Here is a 16447-nt window from a genome sequence, read left to right as displayed (position 1 = left end):
TATAGCGTATGAACACGCTACTATTTTATATTCCGTATTTTTTTTTTACGTTTTTCTTTTTTTTGCATTTTTTTCTTTTCTTTTATATTTTTTTTCTTTACATATTTTTTGTCATCTTTATTTTTTTATTGTTTTATTATTACTGCATTTTTTTCTTTTTTTCATCCTCTTCTTGATAATTTTTACAACATTATATATATATATATATATATATATATATTTTATGAGGTAAAACAAAGAGTTACGAGAAGTTAAAAAAAAGAAGATGATGATAATAATAAAGAAGAAGGAGAAGAGTTTTGAATTATTCAGAATTTATCAGAAAATAATATAAAAACAAAGAAAAAAAGAACAACAATGTACGAAAGAGAAAAAAACACGCATAAATATAAAAAATAATTAAACAACTTAGTTAAATTTAATTAAAAATCACTTCGTCTTAGAAATTTTTTATAAGAATATATATGCAAAACACCTAATAAGCGAACATGCGGTTAAGTAATTGTTGAGTTTGGAAAACTCCAAATTATTATGATGATCAAACACTGTTACAAATTATTATTAAGAATTATTAATTTGATTTTGGATTCAAATTATTTGATAAATAATTTCTGTTTTTTATGCATAATTTTGATCATTGGGCATAAGCAACAAATAGCCCAAAATATTGACAAACAATCAATCTTTGGTTCAAAAATTCTATATGATATGTGGCTGATATATTTAATGGTTCACAAATGTGAATTGGGCTAGAAAATTATGAAGCAGCCCAAAATCGTGTGTTGAAAGACCAATTTTCTCATGGTCCGAATTTGAAAAGAAAAAGAAAGGAAAGAGAAGTGGTTCTCTTTTGGTGAAATTCAAATTCAATTAACTTGATTTAATTACATTGGTAACAGGAAAGAGAAAGTTTACATTGATTTGATAGCTTTCAATGTCTCACACATTACAATGCATAAGGATAGGAAGTGGATTTTAATTGATTTTAATTTCACTCATTACTTCCAAAGTTTTCTTTTTCTTCTCTCTCTTCTCTCTCTTGTTTTCGTGTGTCACTTCTATCAGGAAAAAAATTGGAAAAAGTTAATAGAGGTAGAAGCAGAGAAGCTATGAACAAGCAAGCGGCCAAGGTGATGATGACCCTTGCAAAAAGAAGATCTACAGTATGGCGTGGCTAGGATTTTTGCCACTAAGGGCAAGATGTGGAGAAGAAGCCTCAAGATCTCCATGCCTAAAGTAGAAGCAATCTGATTCGGTCAGAGAAGAAGATCTCTGAAGTGAATCTCATTTCCACTTTTGTTCATCCATCACAGAAGGTAGTTACAGAGGCTACGTGGAGGAGGAACTAAAAATGGAACAGATGGAGCTGTCAAGGATCAAGAGTTCATCAAGGATCAGAATTCTTTCTTGGGGACCAAGTCAAGATAGAAGGCTCACATTGATGAAGCTTGATGAGAAGGGATGAGAGAGAGGTACATGCATGTTGGTTTTGCTTTCGGTTTCCTTCTCTCCTCCCTCTGTCCGAACCGGTTTTGGTGTTGAAGAAGAAGATGTTGGCTCGGTTGAACCGTTTAAACCTTGGAAGCTTCCCTTTCTATAATAAGGGTGAACGGCCAAGGCTTGAGACAAGAAGAGAAAGCACAGAGTTCTCATAGCTACCCTTAGCTAACAAAGTTCTTCTCCTTCAATGTTTCATTTTGTATTTTCTTTAGTTTTGTCTGTCTGAGTCTCCTGGTGAAAAAGGCAAATAGTATGAGATTTGTAAGAAAAAGCCAGTGAGAGGTAAAAGGCAAAGGGTATAAAATTAAAGAAAAAACCATAGGTGTCATGGAGGTCCTTTGTATATCTGTGTTGTGTATCATGATTCTGTGGGAATCCCCTTACAAGTTGGGTTAGCACTTAGTAGTTGAAAACTTGGTAGGTGACCAAATCAAGTTCAGAATTGGGGATAGATTCTGGACTTGTTCTGGATAGGAAGGGTGAAGGTTGTGGTAGTCTTAGAGAAGGGGGGATTGAATCTATGCCTTCCTTTTTAAGTTGCTGTTATGACCCTTTTAAACAAAATTACAATTCTGATTCTGTTTGAACTCAGCAGCAAAAATTTATGAGACAATTTATTTTTGTCTCATGAATATCAGAAAACAGAACTCAGCAGAGAAGTGAAAAGCGAACACCAGCATGTATCCTGGTTCGGTTGCCTTGTACTATGCAACCTACATCCAGTCTCCTCCACAATTATGGAAGAATTTCACTATAGTTAACAGTATTACATACACCAATTTCACACTCAAGTTCTAACCTAACTTGACATTGGCTATGCTAACTCCTAACTATTCACTCTTAGTGCTAACCCAACTAAGAAAGGGATACCAAACAGGTACAAGATACAAGACACTTAACCAACCTAAAGAAATCAGAAAATAACTCTAGGCTTTTCTCTCAAGTGTATCACTCAGCCTTTTTCCACTCATGGCTTTTACTTGAGCTTTCTCACAATGCCTTTTCTCACAAGAAATTACAGAAAGATAAACATAGAAAAGTACATTACAATCAGTAAAGCATGGAGGAGATTGACTTCATCAACAGCCTCTTAGCTATGTGCAAAACCAGATTCGCAAACCTCAAATGCAGCTCTTCAGTATTGGCTGAATGCTTCTTTGAAAGAAAGCATTATCCAAGTAGAGGAACTTCTCAACAGAACACTGTTCTCACTCTCTGGTTTTCTCTCCTTAGTTCTGAATGAGCAGGAAGTCTTCTTTTATTCTCCTTGCATGTTGCTGGGATCTTCTCTCAAGGTCAACTTCTTGAGCTGTGTGCTTCACCAACTCACCTTTCACTTTCTTCCATTTACCTCCAAAAATGGAATGCTGGAACAGACCCTTTTTTGCTTGACCGAAAGCCTTAGATCAGCAAAGATACAAGTTTCAAAGGTAAACTTGAATCTAAACCATTGATGATGTGCTTTGGCTCCAAGAAACTTTGTGAACCCTTGATTTATGGCAACAGTGATCAAAGGCTTCTTTCTTCATTTAACCAGAAATGGGTATGAGGGGAAAAGAAGTTTCAGCAAGTTACTTTGGGGTACCAATAATGGAAAGATCTTTCTAATTTGTCTAAGATCTGATTTTGCCTTAGCTTCTGATTTCTTCTTCTTTCTCTTTGTAGCTAACCCCTATCTTAGCCATTGAAAACCAACTTTGTCCCCAAGATACACTTGTGATCGTGGATGCACAGCAGTGTAGAACAGAGAACACTTTTTTCATTTATCCAAAAATGGTAAAGCAGAAGATTTGAGATGAAGTGAAGAAAGTAAGTTGCATGCAAATAGAAATAAATCACCTTTTAATTTCTGACTTAGTTTGATGTGGGTAATTAGACATTTGCTTTCTGAATAAGCTTTCTCTTTCTTTTTTTTTTGTTGAAATGAGTAGGAACGACGAAGCTCTCTTTCTTGTATTTTGTTGCTGACCAAAGCAATAAGAGAGAGTGAAGACTTCAATCTTGTATGAGAAGCTTGGTGGGATCAACTTGGGTGAGCAACCCGGGCTTGGGTTGGCTTTCTTCATTCATGCAACCCGTTTGCTTTCTATTCATCACCTTTTGGCTTCTATTTTTTTGTGACCCATTAGAATAGATTCAGCTTGCTTTGAGTTGGGCTGTTGTTGATTAGTAGCCTTCCAACCTTGTTTTTATTTTCATCCAATTGGGCTGCTCTATTATATTTATTTTTGGCCTGCAACATATCATCATCAATAATCAACACTAATTATTTACTTTGCTTAATAAAATAATGTTTGTCATCACTAATTAATTTAGTTAATTTCTTAACTCAACAAAGGGTAGTTCCTAGGAAAAATTTGGAGTCTGTAATCAATTGATTATAATGAAATTCCGTCACTGTTGTGATGGAGACTGGACATAGGCTGCATTGCAGTTAGTAGCTGAACCAGGATACTTCTTAGTGTGATTCTCTCTTTCTCTTATACTTCATTACTGTTTCTGTTGCGAAGGAGACAAAATTGCAAATTATCTCCTTACCAGTTATGAAACAAAAAGAAAATGTTTCTTGACTAGTGACGAGACAAAAGGCAGAAATATGTCCTAAAACACTCTTAAAAGGAAAAAAGTATTACTCAGCATAAAGGGACTAAGATTCAACCCCCTTCTCTTCAAGTATTTTCATCAATCAATTTATTAAAATTTAAACTTAGTCACGCTCCTCCTCTTCTTTCAATATCGTCATCGTCGGTACAATAAATTTGTCGTTACTGTTGCTACCACTGTTATCATTGTCGTTGTCGTTCTTCTTTGTGAATTGGATATATCTTTTTTAATAAGTGAAATTGAAATAGTATAAATGCCTTTTATATTATTTTTTATGCTCAATATTTATGTGCTATATGTGTGAATTTATGTGTTATGTTGAATAAAAATATGTGCTATGTTTAAATATTTGTGTACTATAATAAACCAAAATTTGTTTAAAAATTTCTGACAAATTAGTGAATTATTGGGTTATTAGCTTCGATTACTTGTGTTATTTTTTTATACTCAATATTTGTGTGCTATTATATATATTGATTATGGTTATTTATGATAATCTTAGTTTTTTTTTAATTGAGTTGTTTGAAAAATTATGTTGAATAAAAATGTGTACTATACTTAAATATTTGTGTATTATGATAAATCAGAATTTGTTTAATGATATTTGTCAAATTATAACTATCAAATTATTAGTTTCGATTACTTGTGTGCTGTAAAAATAAAAAGGTATGTGTTATTTCACTTTGATTTATACATGTGATGTAGTCACATAGATTTTAGTGTAGCACAATTTGTGTCTTGTGCTTAAAAAATTTGTATGCTATGTTAATAAGTTTGTGTTATGTTCCCATTTTTATGTGCTATAATTTATAAATTTATGTGCTATATTTTGAAATTTGTGTGCTTCCCAACAAAAAATTGTGTGCTATATAAAGTGTAAAAAAAAATTATACATATAGTCTATGTTTCATCTTGAGGGTATATAGTTTTTATTGTAGTTAGGCTAATTTTGTTCGAATTTAATTGCTAAAAAAAACTTGTACATATAACATCACTCTAAATTAAAAAGCATGGCAAGCTATCTAGATGTTGATTATCTAATTTATATTACTACACTAGGGATGATGTCTTCTGCATTGGGAGAAATTCCCTCTTCATCATCTTGTTTTTCTTCTTGTTCTTGATCTCTTGTTATTCCCTTATTATTATTACCATGATCTATTGAACCTTGGTTATCATCCACATGTCCATTGTTGTTGCTTTTACGATCTTCTCCTACTTTAGAATTAGTCCTGGTCACAATTACTTGTAGAGTGTCATCATCATCGTCATGAGGGCATTGTGGTAATTGACTCATATTCTTCATCTTCTTCCTCTCTTTGCTTTTCCCCCAAAGAACAGCGTATAACCCACACACAATCAACACCGCTCCGATGAAGCTTCCAAGGTACAGCTTCTCGTTCAAGACGGTGGAGCTAGCCACGGCGACAATGACGAGCAAGAGAGGGCTGAAAACAGAGGCGAACAAGGGCCCTCTCATGCGGACGCACCAGGAGATCACAGCCACCATCATTCCAGAAACAACCATGCCGGAATAAGCAACCGTCAGAAGCCTAATGTTCCAACCAAGCCTCCACTGACTCCAATCGTTCTCGACGGAAAGAGCGAACGCCGTGGACAAGATCGCCGCCCAGAGAGACATGAGCGCAGTGCTGGAGTAATAGCTTGGATACCTCTCACTCATCTTTGTCTGTATGATGAGCCACAGCGCGTAAGAGATCCCGCTCGCCAACGCGCACACAGATCCCAACACCGTTCTACCACCGCCGCCATGAGCCGCCATAGAACTATTGTTTCTGTGATTCATAAGGTTAACATGCGATGCAATCTGGATTTCCGGGCCTTTCACGAAAGTCAGAACCATTGCTCCTGCAATTCCGGCCATTGTTCCGATTATTTTCGCCTTCCCTGCTGCTGATCCCAAATTCAATCTTTCCAAACTGACCGAAAAATAATTGATTATTTATTTAGAACTAAAAACGAATTCGTGTTTAATAATTAACTTGCATGATTCTTATTAGTTCTTAATTACCCTATGCAAACGGCCATCACAAAGGTAATAGCAGGTATGAGGTTGGCCATGGCGGATGCAAACGTTGCAGAAGTTAAAGCCAGAGCCTCCAGGTAGAAATTCTGAGCTAAGGCTCCTCTGTATACATTCAAGATTCAACACAAATGTCCAAACAATGTATTTTAACTTTGCTGTTATACAAGACAAGTTATATACATAATAATAATAATAATAACCATTAAAAAAAAGACAAAATAACATTATTGTTCTTTAACTCTTATAACTTTGTTATTTAATTTCTTTAAGGCACAACGATCACGGGATGATATGAAAATTTATGACTTTTATAACTTTTATAATAAAGTATCTTATTTCGGCATAAGACATTAACGAGTGACTTATAGTTATAATAAGTACCTTAATTATTGCTGTATTATATATATTTTAATAAAAAACCTTATATTATAAAAAGAATAACATGCATGTATGACTTTTAAATAGTTTTGCATATTTGTTTGTCTAAATAATAAATATCTGTTCTTTTAATAACATTAAGTTATATTTAGTTTTATTTTAGTATAAAACATTGCATCTTTACTAAGAAATCAAAATAGACATAATATAGGACATTAAAGAAAGAGAATTAAATTTGGTGAAAAGATCGCGTCAAAAAGAGATGGAAGGTGCTGAAAAGATGGCGCGTCATGGGAGACACATAACTACTTAATGCTCTTGAAACTGTTACGCATGCATAGTTTCGGAGACTATGTGGCCATCAACGCAATACTACTTTTCATCTTAACCGAAAGAAGAGCATCAAGAAAGCAAGCAACATTGATATTCAAATAATATAATAATATCACAAGCTAGGTAGCTAACGAATAGGAATGAATTGATGCATACCCAAATAAGCCGCATAGAAATGATTGAAATAGTACCATCCATGTCAGTTTCACCCTCTTCTTCCTGCACCCACAAACATCATTCTCATTCAACTATAATGCACACTACTATTTGATGTAATGCCTCTTGCTTACTCAGTTTTTTCAAATAGTAACGAAAAGACACATATAACATTATTAATCCTTTAATATTTCAACTGATGCATGCATCAATATATATTAATAAGTGGGAATGAATGATTAGATATATGAATGAAGAAGAAGAAGAAGAAGAAGAAGAAGGAATACCTTTCGAAAAAGAGAGCAAAGGGAGCAATGAAAGCAGTAGCGAAAATGAAGCGGTAGGCGACAGTGACTCTGAGGCTCATGCCATCATTAACGGCGAGCTTGTAGAGGATGTTGACACCGGCGAATGCAATCTGAACTATGACCATAAGAATCACGGGCTTCAAGCCCTGCAAGGCATTGCCCTTGGGCTTGGTGGTCATGTGGAATTCAAAGAAAGCTGAGGGCTGAGGAATGATGAGTGGAATGAGAGCAGAGAGTGGGATGGCTATTTATGGGGCAGAGCCACTGCTTCTCTCATTGCCACGTCATCATGTACCACAAACGACATGTGTGCATCGGGTCTTCATGGGTCAATATCTCCACCTCCCTCCCTCCCTGCCTGCCTGCCTGCATGCATCCATCATCAATCACTTGCATTCACTTCATTTATCAAACTCGCTCATAATTTTTTAATATTTAGTTTCTCATTCCAGATAAAAATATACAGACATATATAAAATAAAAGACACAACAATAAATTTATCTATTTTTTATTTTTTAATTTAATATTTTATATTTTATAAATAAAAATTTAAATACAGTTAATTTTATTTAATAATTTTTAAATAAAATTAACTAAATTATCATTTTTAATTATCAACTTTACATAAAATTAATTAGAGTTATATTTCCGCCGGCTTCTTTAGTTTAACTGTTACATACATGCTAAACAATAATGAGATTATATATACTTGTGTTACATATTTTTTGTCCATATATATTTTCGCCGATTTTTTTGGTAAAAATATTTTCATCGCCGATAGATGATGATATATTTTTTAGAGTTATACTAAGTGTATATTAAAATTAATTACTAAAATTAATTATCAATATAAAATATATACTAAAATATAAATATATATTAAAAATAAATTAAATCATATATATATTTATACATATATATTAATTGCTGATTTTAGTATATAAATATTATTTTTATATTTTTTATTATTCTTTTTTATATCCGTACGTAAAGAACACGTAAAGAAATAGGAATACTTAAAACCTAATATGAAAGAGCCTTATAACCGGTAAAAAATCCCATGGAATTAGCTAGAAAGAATTAAAATTTGGATTTTCTAATGGTTTCTTAACATATCATTTTATTTTTGAGACAATAATCACAATATTATTAATGTAGTTAGAAGTCTTTTACCACTTAATTTAGCTACCTTAATTAACAAGAATCAAATGCCATTTTGGATGCTAAACACTTACATTAGATTTGGTTAATATCCACGAAGGAACATAGCACACAACGGATGAAAAGGGCTAATATCCACGAAGTCCGAAGGAACATAGCGGTTAGTGGAGTTTTCAGAATTCATCATCGATTTATTCTTAAAAATTAAAAAATTTATTAGAATTTAAATATATAAATTTTAAAATTAAAATAGTCATTATTTGCAGCTCTTAACGTGCTTCCAATTAGAATAATGAGCGATGATGTTGAGGTTATTATGATATAAGCAATTGTAAGTTATAATTGCAATAATAAAAATTAAAAATTATTCCGATAAAAATGTTAAAAATATTTTTTTTAAAATATTTTTAATAATTAAAATTTAATATATTTAATCAATTAAATTATGTTATTTTTATTAAAATTATTAAAAAATAAATAAATTAAATTTGAAATTAATTTAAATTAATATTTTTTTATAAAAAATGATTATAATATTTCTATTATAAAAAATAATTAAAATATCTCTATTATATATATTAATTTTAAAAACTCTAAAACTTAATCCTATGACTATAAAGAAAAAAATGACTAGAATTTATAATTCTCAATATATATATATATATATATATATATATATATATATATATAAAAGAGTATTTTAGACATTTTTTATAATAGAAATATTATTGTAATTATTTTTTATAAAAAATAATATTAATTTAGATCAGTTTAAAATTTGATTTACTATTTTTTGTTAAATTAATTTGTTTGGTCTAATTTTGATAAAAATAACATAGTTTAATTAATTATATATGTTAGATTTTAATTATTAAAAATATCTTTAAAAAAAATTTTAGACGTCTTTATTTAAATAATTTCTATAAAAATTGCATTATTATAGTATATAATTGGAAGCTAATTCTTATGATAAAAACTTAGGTACAGTTAATTTTAGATAAAATTATATCAAATAAACTACTATTTGAACAAATAGAAGATGAAATATAATAAAGTATGAAAATTGGGGGAGAAAAAGTTTTATTAAAAACAAATTGTTTAAAAGCATGTGTATTATGTAGGACACAGAAATGGAATAAACTGGTGGAATCAATTGAGAGAGACTGAAAGGTTTATTAATGGAAGAGTTATATGGTAAAGGCAATATATAATGGAGAAAGCACGTATTAAAAAGTATAGGGACTTATTATTATTCCAATTAGAATCATCCTTTTTTACAAAATATTTTAGAATTTAGAGGCAGCAGCCTCAATTTTGCGTGCACCATTGAAAGATAAAAAGAAACCAAAAACGGTTCCGAAATTGGAAAACTGGAAAGTTAAATTAACGTATCAAAATCATTAATCAGGATATCAAAGTGCTGACTCATTGAAGTTTAAGTTTAACTGATCATCTTCGTGCGCTCTTCAATTTTTTCATTTTCAACTTGCCTTTCCTTTCCTTCTTTTTTATAAGTTTTCTTATTGTCGCTTTTTTATTATAATATTATTTCACATCAAAAATATTATTTATACACTAAAATTAGCTATTAAAATCAGTTACCAATATATTTGTATATAAATACATGTGTAATTTAATTTATTTTTAATATGTATTTATATTTTAACATATATTTTATACTGATAATTAATTTTAATAACTAATTTTGATATATATGTATACTCATTCCACATACTGGTGATGAGCTAATATATAAAACGTCATCCATTATATTATTGTATACATATGCATGCATGAAGATTGAAAAATTTTTGGTGTACATATTTTTGTATCATTAGTTATATATATTTTGGTGGAAACTCAAATGTAGTAGACTTCACGTGAAGTTGATAAGCGATAGCCGTTAAATAGTTTGACTGATTTGATTAAATTTTCATCTCACGATTTTCGACTATCAACTTCATATGAGTTTCCACTAAAATATATATAACTAAAAAATATATAACGGTTCTCGACTGATTTGCAAAAAATATATTTTTTGATTTTTTAAAAATTGATTTCTGATTGTATATCACAAGTGTATTTTATTGTGTGTAAATAGCAATAATAATTATGAAATAGCCTAAAATATAGCTAAAAAAGAATAAAATTCTTCATATGAGTGTTGGAATAAAAGGATGAAAGTCATGAACCTTAAAATGATATCCTAAGGAGTTGAATTTATTCTTTAATGAAAACTAAATTAATAAAAGTGAATTAGTTTTATTTAAAATGTAAAAAAATTATTTAATTAAAAATAAATAAAATTAAATATCTTTTCACTAATATCACATGACAATTATTTTTTCTTTTTTTAAACACCTATCGAAAAAAAACACCTAAAGCAGTGTCAGAATTTCTGTCTGGATTTATGGAGATTAGCTTATCTTCTTTCACTGTTTTAGCTGAAGAAAACTTGAAACAAGGAAATAATACTTAAAAACACCCCTTGACAATTAATTTATTTAGTGACTAGATTTGCATTGGAAGAAGAGACAAGTAGGATAAACATGTCCTTGTCAATATAGAGTAATGTTTTCTCCCTCCATAATGACTGGTCACTGAGTTGTGAGAATATGAGACTATAAAAAGACCTTTCTCACTTCTTTTATCAAGTTTTTTAAAACTTTGTGAGACCATCTTCAAACTTCACTTGCTATACTAGTTCGTTCTATTTTTCTTTACTTTTAACAACTAAAACAAGAAAATTAATAAAGTTGTTAATTTTTGGATATTCTACCAGAACATTTGACAACACATTTTACTTAAATTTTGTTCACTTTTAAAAAAAAAATATTCATTCTGTTATATATTAATGAAGATTTCAATATTTATTCTCTATCATTATCTGATTATCTCACATCTTTAGGTCTTATATTGCTTAATAATATAAGTATATTTATAAAAATTTTACATACACTTAATCTCTCTTAATTTATTTATTTATTTATTTTTCACAAACTTGCGGCCGAATCAACCTCAAAATCGTTTAGTTTAAAGTTTTTATCATACGCATTATTTATTATTTTATTATACATTTAATAAATAACAAAGGTAAATTAATGCTGATTAAGAGAGAGAGTAGTCAACCCAAGTAAGAATCAATTTTCCATTAAAGAAATTAATGTTAATGAATTATATCTTTAAGCACAAAATAATGGAAAAATGATTAAAATTAAACATTTGATTCGAATGACGACAGCGTTGCATGTATGCATTATATTTGTGATGGAGGAGTTTCTTCAACTTTTAAGCTTCAAGTTTTGGTGCCTCTTCTACGGTGGCTTTAGGCTTTTCCTCCTCTTTCTTCTCCTCATCAGCTGCCACCACCTCCTCGCTTTTCTTGGCTTCTTCCAACTTTGCCTCCTTTTCTTCCTTCTGCCCATCATAATATACGTACATGACAATGAAGTAGAACAACTTTTAAAGCAGTATACGAAACTATATATACAAGGGGCAAGCAATGACTATGAATAAAATAAAAGTAATATTACAGTATATTGTACCTTTTAATAAAGAGTAAATATTGTTTCTTTTATGTGTAATATATTTTTTTTCTATAAATTTAATAAAAATTTTCATTCTTCCCATTTTATTCATTCAAAAAATTTCTACAATAACCACTATGGCAATTGACACAAAATTTCGGATTATTTTGCTATTAAAAACTTGATAAAATGTATGATCCGAATGCAACAATTATATATTAGTATATACCTCAATGGATATGGTGCCTAGAGCGTTGTCACCGGAGGCGGAGACAGCAGTGGCGGCCTGCTCCTGGTCGATGACAGGCTCGGGCACTGGCACTGGCACTGGCAATGGGGCATCATTACCCTCGTTGGTCTTGGGAGCGCTAGCGCAGTTGCCCATGTTCAATGAGGAAAATTGTGGGAGAACGAATCAAGGAGCTTTTGGTTTCCTTCTTGATGTGTTCCCCCTTTGGAGTAACGTGAGAGATGGATGCAAATGAAGGAGTAGTTTCTACTTCATCCTAACATGGTTTTTATAATGAGCCTAATAACTTAGATTAATTATATACCTTAACCATAATTAGCAAATGCTATATAATCTGTATGGTCAAACACAGGCTGTGTGATTGGCAATCACAGGCTGGGCTATGGTCAATCATCATATCCCCTCCTTAATTAATTTGCTTTCATTACAATAAATTTGAAAAAAAATTAGGTACATTAATTTCCTTTTTATTATATAGTTTGAATCAATATACGTGCATGCATGTGTATGCTTTTTACTTCTTTTAGTTTTATTTTTGAAGTGGTGCTTCTATCATGTACATGGTAATTTTTAAGGAGGTACTACAAGAATTTCGTGTGAATTGCCAAATATACATAAAGACCCTGTTACACTTATTAGTACTAGAACTAGAAACACGAGATTGTGTGATTAAACACCTTGTGCTGCCTAATACTATGGATCTTATGAATTAAGGAACTCACTAAAACAAATTCCTGACAAGAAGGAAACAATTGAAAGAAAGATGTGCCACCCACTTAACTGCTAATAATGCAAGGACCAATTGATATTCAATATTCATGCACCATTTGCTTTGGATGCAGCATAAAAAGCTTTCACGTGCTCCACGTCTTCGTAACTTCCAAGGATTACAGGTGATCGTTCATGTATTTTCTTTGGAACCAAGTCAAGTGCCTACAATATGTGACAGAAGAGAACTCATTTTAATTCACTAAACTTCCTATGATGTGATACCAGATTTGATATATAATATAACATTCAATTAAAATCTTATCCTTAGCTTATGTCAAATTCAAGAAGCAGAGGTGCATGCAATGAAATTATGTAATTTGTATATATTAATATAAGCTAACAAATGTAGCAAATCAAAGAAGAATATATACCCTTCCTTTTCCTGTAAAAGCTTGACCTCCAGCTTGCTCCAACAAATATGACATTGGAAACACTTCGTAGAGAAGCCTAATTTCACAAGAAGTTTCCATAACTAAGCCACAAGTATATATCTATTTAGGATATAAAATGAGCGATGCCAATGGTGTGAAATTGAAATACAGAGTTGGAAATCCTAGTCCTAGATGCTAAATCATGTTATACGGTTAGAAGTTATAACTAAGAGTTGAAAATACAAAGCATGATGCTTAAATCATATTATATGGTTAAAAGTTAAGAGAGTCTAGAACACAAAGCACATCACACCTTAGCTTTCCATCTGGACTTTTCTTATCAGCAGGGTACATGAAAATACCACCATAAAGCAATGTTCTATGGATATCTGCAACCATACTGCATTATATACTTATTTCTGTTAGCACACAATAATTTAAGATATTTGAAAGATGGATAACATCAAATACCTTCCAACGTATCTAAGGGACTTTGGTGAAGAACCATCTTGAGGAAACTTGCAATTATCCACATACCTGGAAGAGATATAGGGTTGAGAAACAAGAACTTTGTCATTTATGAGTTTAGGAATAAAAGAACAAATAACAACAAATCCTTATCCCACTAGATGGGGACACTCACATGATATAAAATCACCAGATTTTAAAGAAAAGATCCCATTTCGGGGATGTTTTTGTTATATTTTTCTTAGCACCTATATCTTTTGGGACAAATGTTTAAACTTACTCAGTGATTGGTTTCTCCCAGTTTTTGGCATTTCCTTCATTCACTGAATAAATATTGCCTTTCTTCGGTATCTGTCAAGTAACAAATAGTTGTTAAAAAAAGCAGAAAGTTCCATCTTATATTCTAAGTTCTAGCATTCACATGCTGCACAACAAAAGATTTATGAGCAGTATCGGCTCAGGCTTCAGAGCAAGAATAAAGGACAAAAGTAGCATGGTTTAGGATTAAATCAAATAACAAAAAATCCAGTGACATAATGTTGATAATAAAAATTTGGAAGGTGTACATGCAATAACTCTTAATCTACCAATTTGAATACCACTATGCATGTACCAACCTTGATGTTTGGGTGAGTTAATATGAACTCTCCAAGAGAAGGATCAAGTGTGAAACCATTTACACCATGTCCTGTGCTAATCACGAACTGCGATTCGAGAGTTTTCTCAATACAATGTTATATTAAACAAACAATTCATCAGATTGGTGTTTTGTTTTACCATGCAAGAGCTACCATACATGCAGTAACCAGCTGCTAACATTCTGTTCCCAGGTTGCAAGACATCATCAAGTGTAACTTTATCTTTGTCCTTCGCGGCGTAAATGCCAAAGATCTATATGGAAAATGGCAGGTATCATTGTAATTTCAGTGATTATTTCCAATGCAGCAATTATATTTGAGATGACAATTTCATACAGTTCCAATAGAAACACCGCATTCAATATTTGAGGATCCATCCAAAGGATCAAATACAACAATGTATCTGCAAAATGGAAAGGGAAATTGTTACTTGGAATAGTCAATGTAGTTTAGAGTGAGTATTAGGTATTTCTAAAGCTCTGGAACTCACTTTCCACGCTGTTTTGGCTTCACAAAAACAGCCTCTTCAAGCTCTTCAGAAACAAGAAGGCACTGAAACGAAAACAAATTGCAGTAATTTCTATGTAATAGGTAGATTAGGCTTAGAGCATTTGACAGTTACAGATCTAGAGAGACTCACAGTGCGCCCGCTGCTGATTAAGGCGTTAACAAACACCTCATTAGAAAGCACGTCCAATTTCTTTTGCTCCTCACCCTAAACAATGTTAGAAATATTAATACAGTGAACATGACGGAACAGAATAATGCAACTATAATTTGAGAATGAAGGGGAAAAAAAAAGTTATAAACACTCTTAATATATTTTTCTACTTATTGATCAATTTGACAAAGTGAACAGACCTGAACGTTGGTTTCTCCAGCAAGTCCTAGAAGTTTGGCGAGTCCAGCCTGCGAGGCAGTGAAAAGAGAGTTATGAAAATGAGAAAGAAAGAATGAATAAAGAAAAGGTTGATGGAAGATGAGAGTACCTTGTTAACAGCAGAACAAACGTACTTGCAGCCAAGAACAATGTGATTGAGGAGGATGGTGAAATCGCCGCGTGATTCTGGATACTTTGACTGCTCATTCAGAACAAAGCGAGTGATAGTCATCAAATCAGTCCTCTTAGCTTCCCCTTCGTGATCCATTCCGGTCGCCGTTATGGTAACCACCACAAACAACCAATTTATATTTGTAATATGTGTTTCCCAAGTAACAGGGGAGAATGCGAAATCTTTGGATCCCGACCTCTTTGCCACTCTTTCATTTCATACTCAAATTTTTTTATGGAAACAGTCAATACGGGGAAAATAAACTCAATATAAAAACTAATTCAAATCAGTTCTGATTGATTTTATTCTACTCTTATCTCAATTAATATGTAGTCTATTAATTGTTCAAACATGCACACCTTATCTTACATTTGACACATCATCTTTTAAGAACTATTATTTTAAATCTTTCTTATTTTTCAGAAAATATAAGTTTCTTCTTTTTTTAAAACAGGTTTTTATTCCCTCCCTATCTGTGGGAACTAGCGTTAAAAAAAAGAAAAATTAGAAAGGAAACAAACAAACAAAAAAATTAGAAAGGAAACAAACAAACAAACAAGCAGGATTGGAATGAATTGCTGGAAAAGAAATCATTAGAATCTATTTATACCAGAAAAGAAAACTATTGTAGTTTTTTTCCTTCTTTGGTCTCCATTATAGTAGTTATTTACAATTATTTATTCAGTATTAAAAAATATATAAATATACACACGAGATTGAAACCCCGTTAAGAAATGAAAGCAAATTCACATATTAGAGACAGCCCTTGTTAGCTAGTCTTATAATCCCTTCTGCTGTCAAACCTGAATTACTCAAATAATCTATTTTCGGAGGATTACAATAATCTAATCAAAACTAAAATGAAATTGCCCATCCAATGTG

General features: G+C 31.5%; 2 protein-coding genes across 2 annotated transcripts; both read right to left on the bottom strand.

Annotated features, from left to right (window-relative positions):
• Window positions 1-5009: 5009 nt before the first annotated feature.
• On the bottom strand, window positions 5010-7557 carry LOC112714907 (WAT1-related protein At1g68170). The gene is made up of 4 exons (XM_025766605.3): window positions 7306-7557; window positions 7019-7081; window positions 6137-6253; window positions 5010-6044 (listed from the first exon to the last, which is right to left on the bottom strand). The coding sequence occupies exons 1-4, from the start codon at window positions 7503-7505 to the stop codon at window positions 5147-5149; spliced, it is 1278 nt and encodes a 425-aa protein (XP_025622390.1). The 5' UTR covers window positions 7506-7557; the 3' UTR covers window positions 5010-5146.
• A 4065-nt stretch (window positions 7558-11622) lies between these two features.
• On the bottom strand, window positions 11623-16437 carry LOC112714906 (fructose-1,6-bisphosphatase, cytosolic). The gene is made up of 13 exons (XM_072204497.1): window positions 15503-16437; window positions 15375-15422; window positions 15154-15228; window positions 15004-15065; window positions 14850-14916; window positions 14653-14766; window positions 14493-14579; window positions 14156-14226; window positions 13879-13944; window positions 13721-13807; window positions 13408-13483; window positions 12245-13198; window positions 11623-11905 (listed from the first exon to the last, which is right to left on the bottom strand). The coding sequence occupies exons 1-12, from the start codon at window positions 15659-15661 to the stop codon at window positions 13082-13084; spliced, it is 1029 nt and encodes a 342-aa protein (XP_072060598.1). The 5' UTR covers window positions 15662-16437; the 3' UTR covers window positions 11623-11905; window positions 12245-13081.
• Window positions 16438-16447: the final 10 nt, after the last annotated feature.

The sequence above is a fragment of the Arachis hypogaea genome, chromosome 10 (genome assembly GCF_003086295.3).
Source record: "Arachis hypogaea cultivar Tifrunner chromosome 10, arahy.Tifrunner.gnm2.J5K5, whole genome shotgun sequence".
Taxonomy (NCBI): Eukaryota; Viridiplantae; Streptophyta; class Magnoliopsida; order Fabales; family Fabaceae; genus Arachis; species Arachis hypogaea.
This window is presented reverse-complemented; position numbering and strand designations above follow the sequence as displayed.

Bases quoted from the DNA above. Each gene is read 5' to 3' on its own strand.
- LOC112714906 (XM_072204497.1), bottom strand. From the start codon at position 15,661: ATGGATCACGAAGGGGAAGCTAAGAGGACTGATTTGATGACTATCACT. The intron at 15,066-15,153 runs GTGAGTCTCTCT...TTTTCGTTTCAG, and splicing joins TAATCAGCAGCGGGCGCACT to TGCCTTCTTGTTTCTGAAGA. The intron at 14,767-14,849 runs GTATGAAATTGT...TTTTCCATATAG, and splicing joins GCGGTGTTTCTATTGGAACT to ATCTTTGGCATTTACGCCGC.
- LOC112714907 (XM_025766605.3), bottom strand. From the start codon at position 7,505: ATGACCACCAAGCCCAAGGGCAATGCCTTGCAGGGCTTGAAGCCCGTG. The intron at 7,082-7,305 runs GTATTCCTTCTT...TTGTGGGTGCAG, and splicing joins TTTGCTCTCTTTTTCGAAAG to GAAGAAGAGGGTGAAACTGA. The intron at 6,254-7,018 runs GTATGCATCAAT...GAATGTATACAG, and splicing joins TTTCTATGCGGCTTATTTGG to AGGAGCCTTAGCTCAGAATT.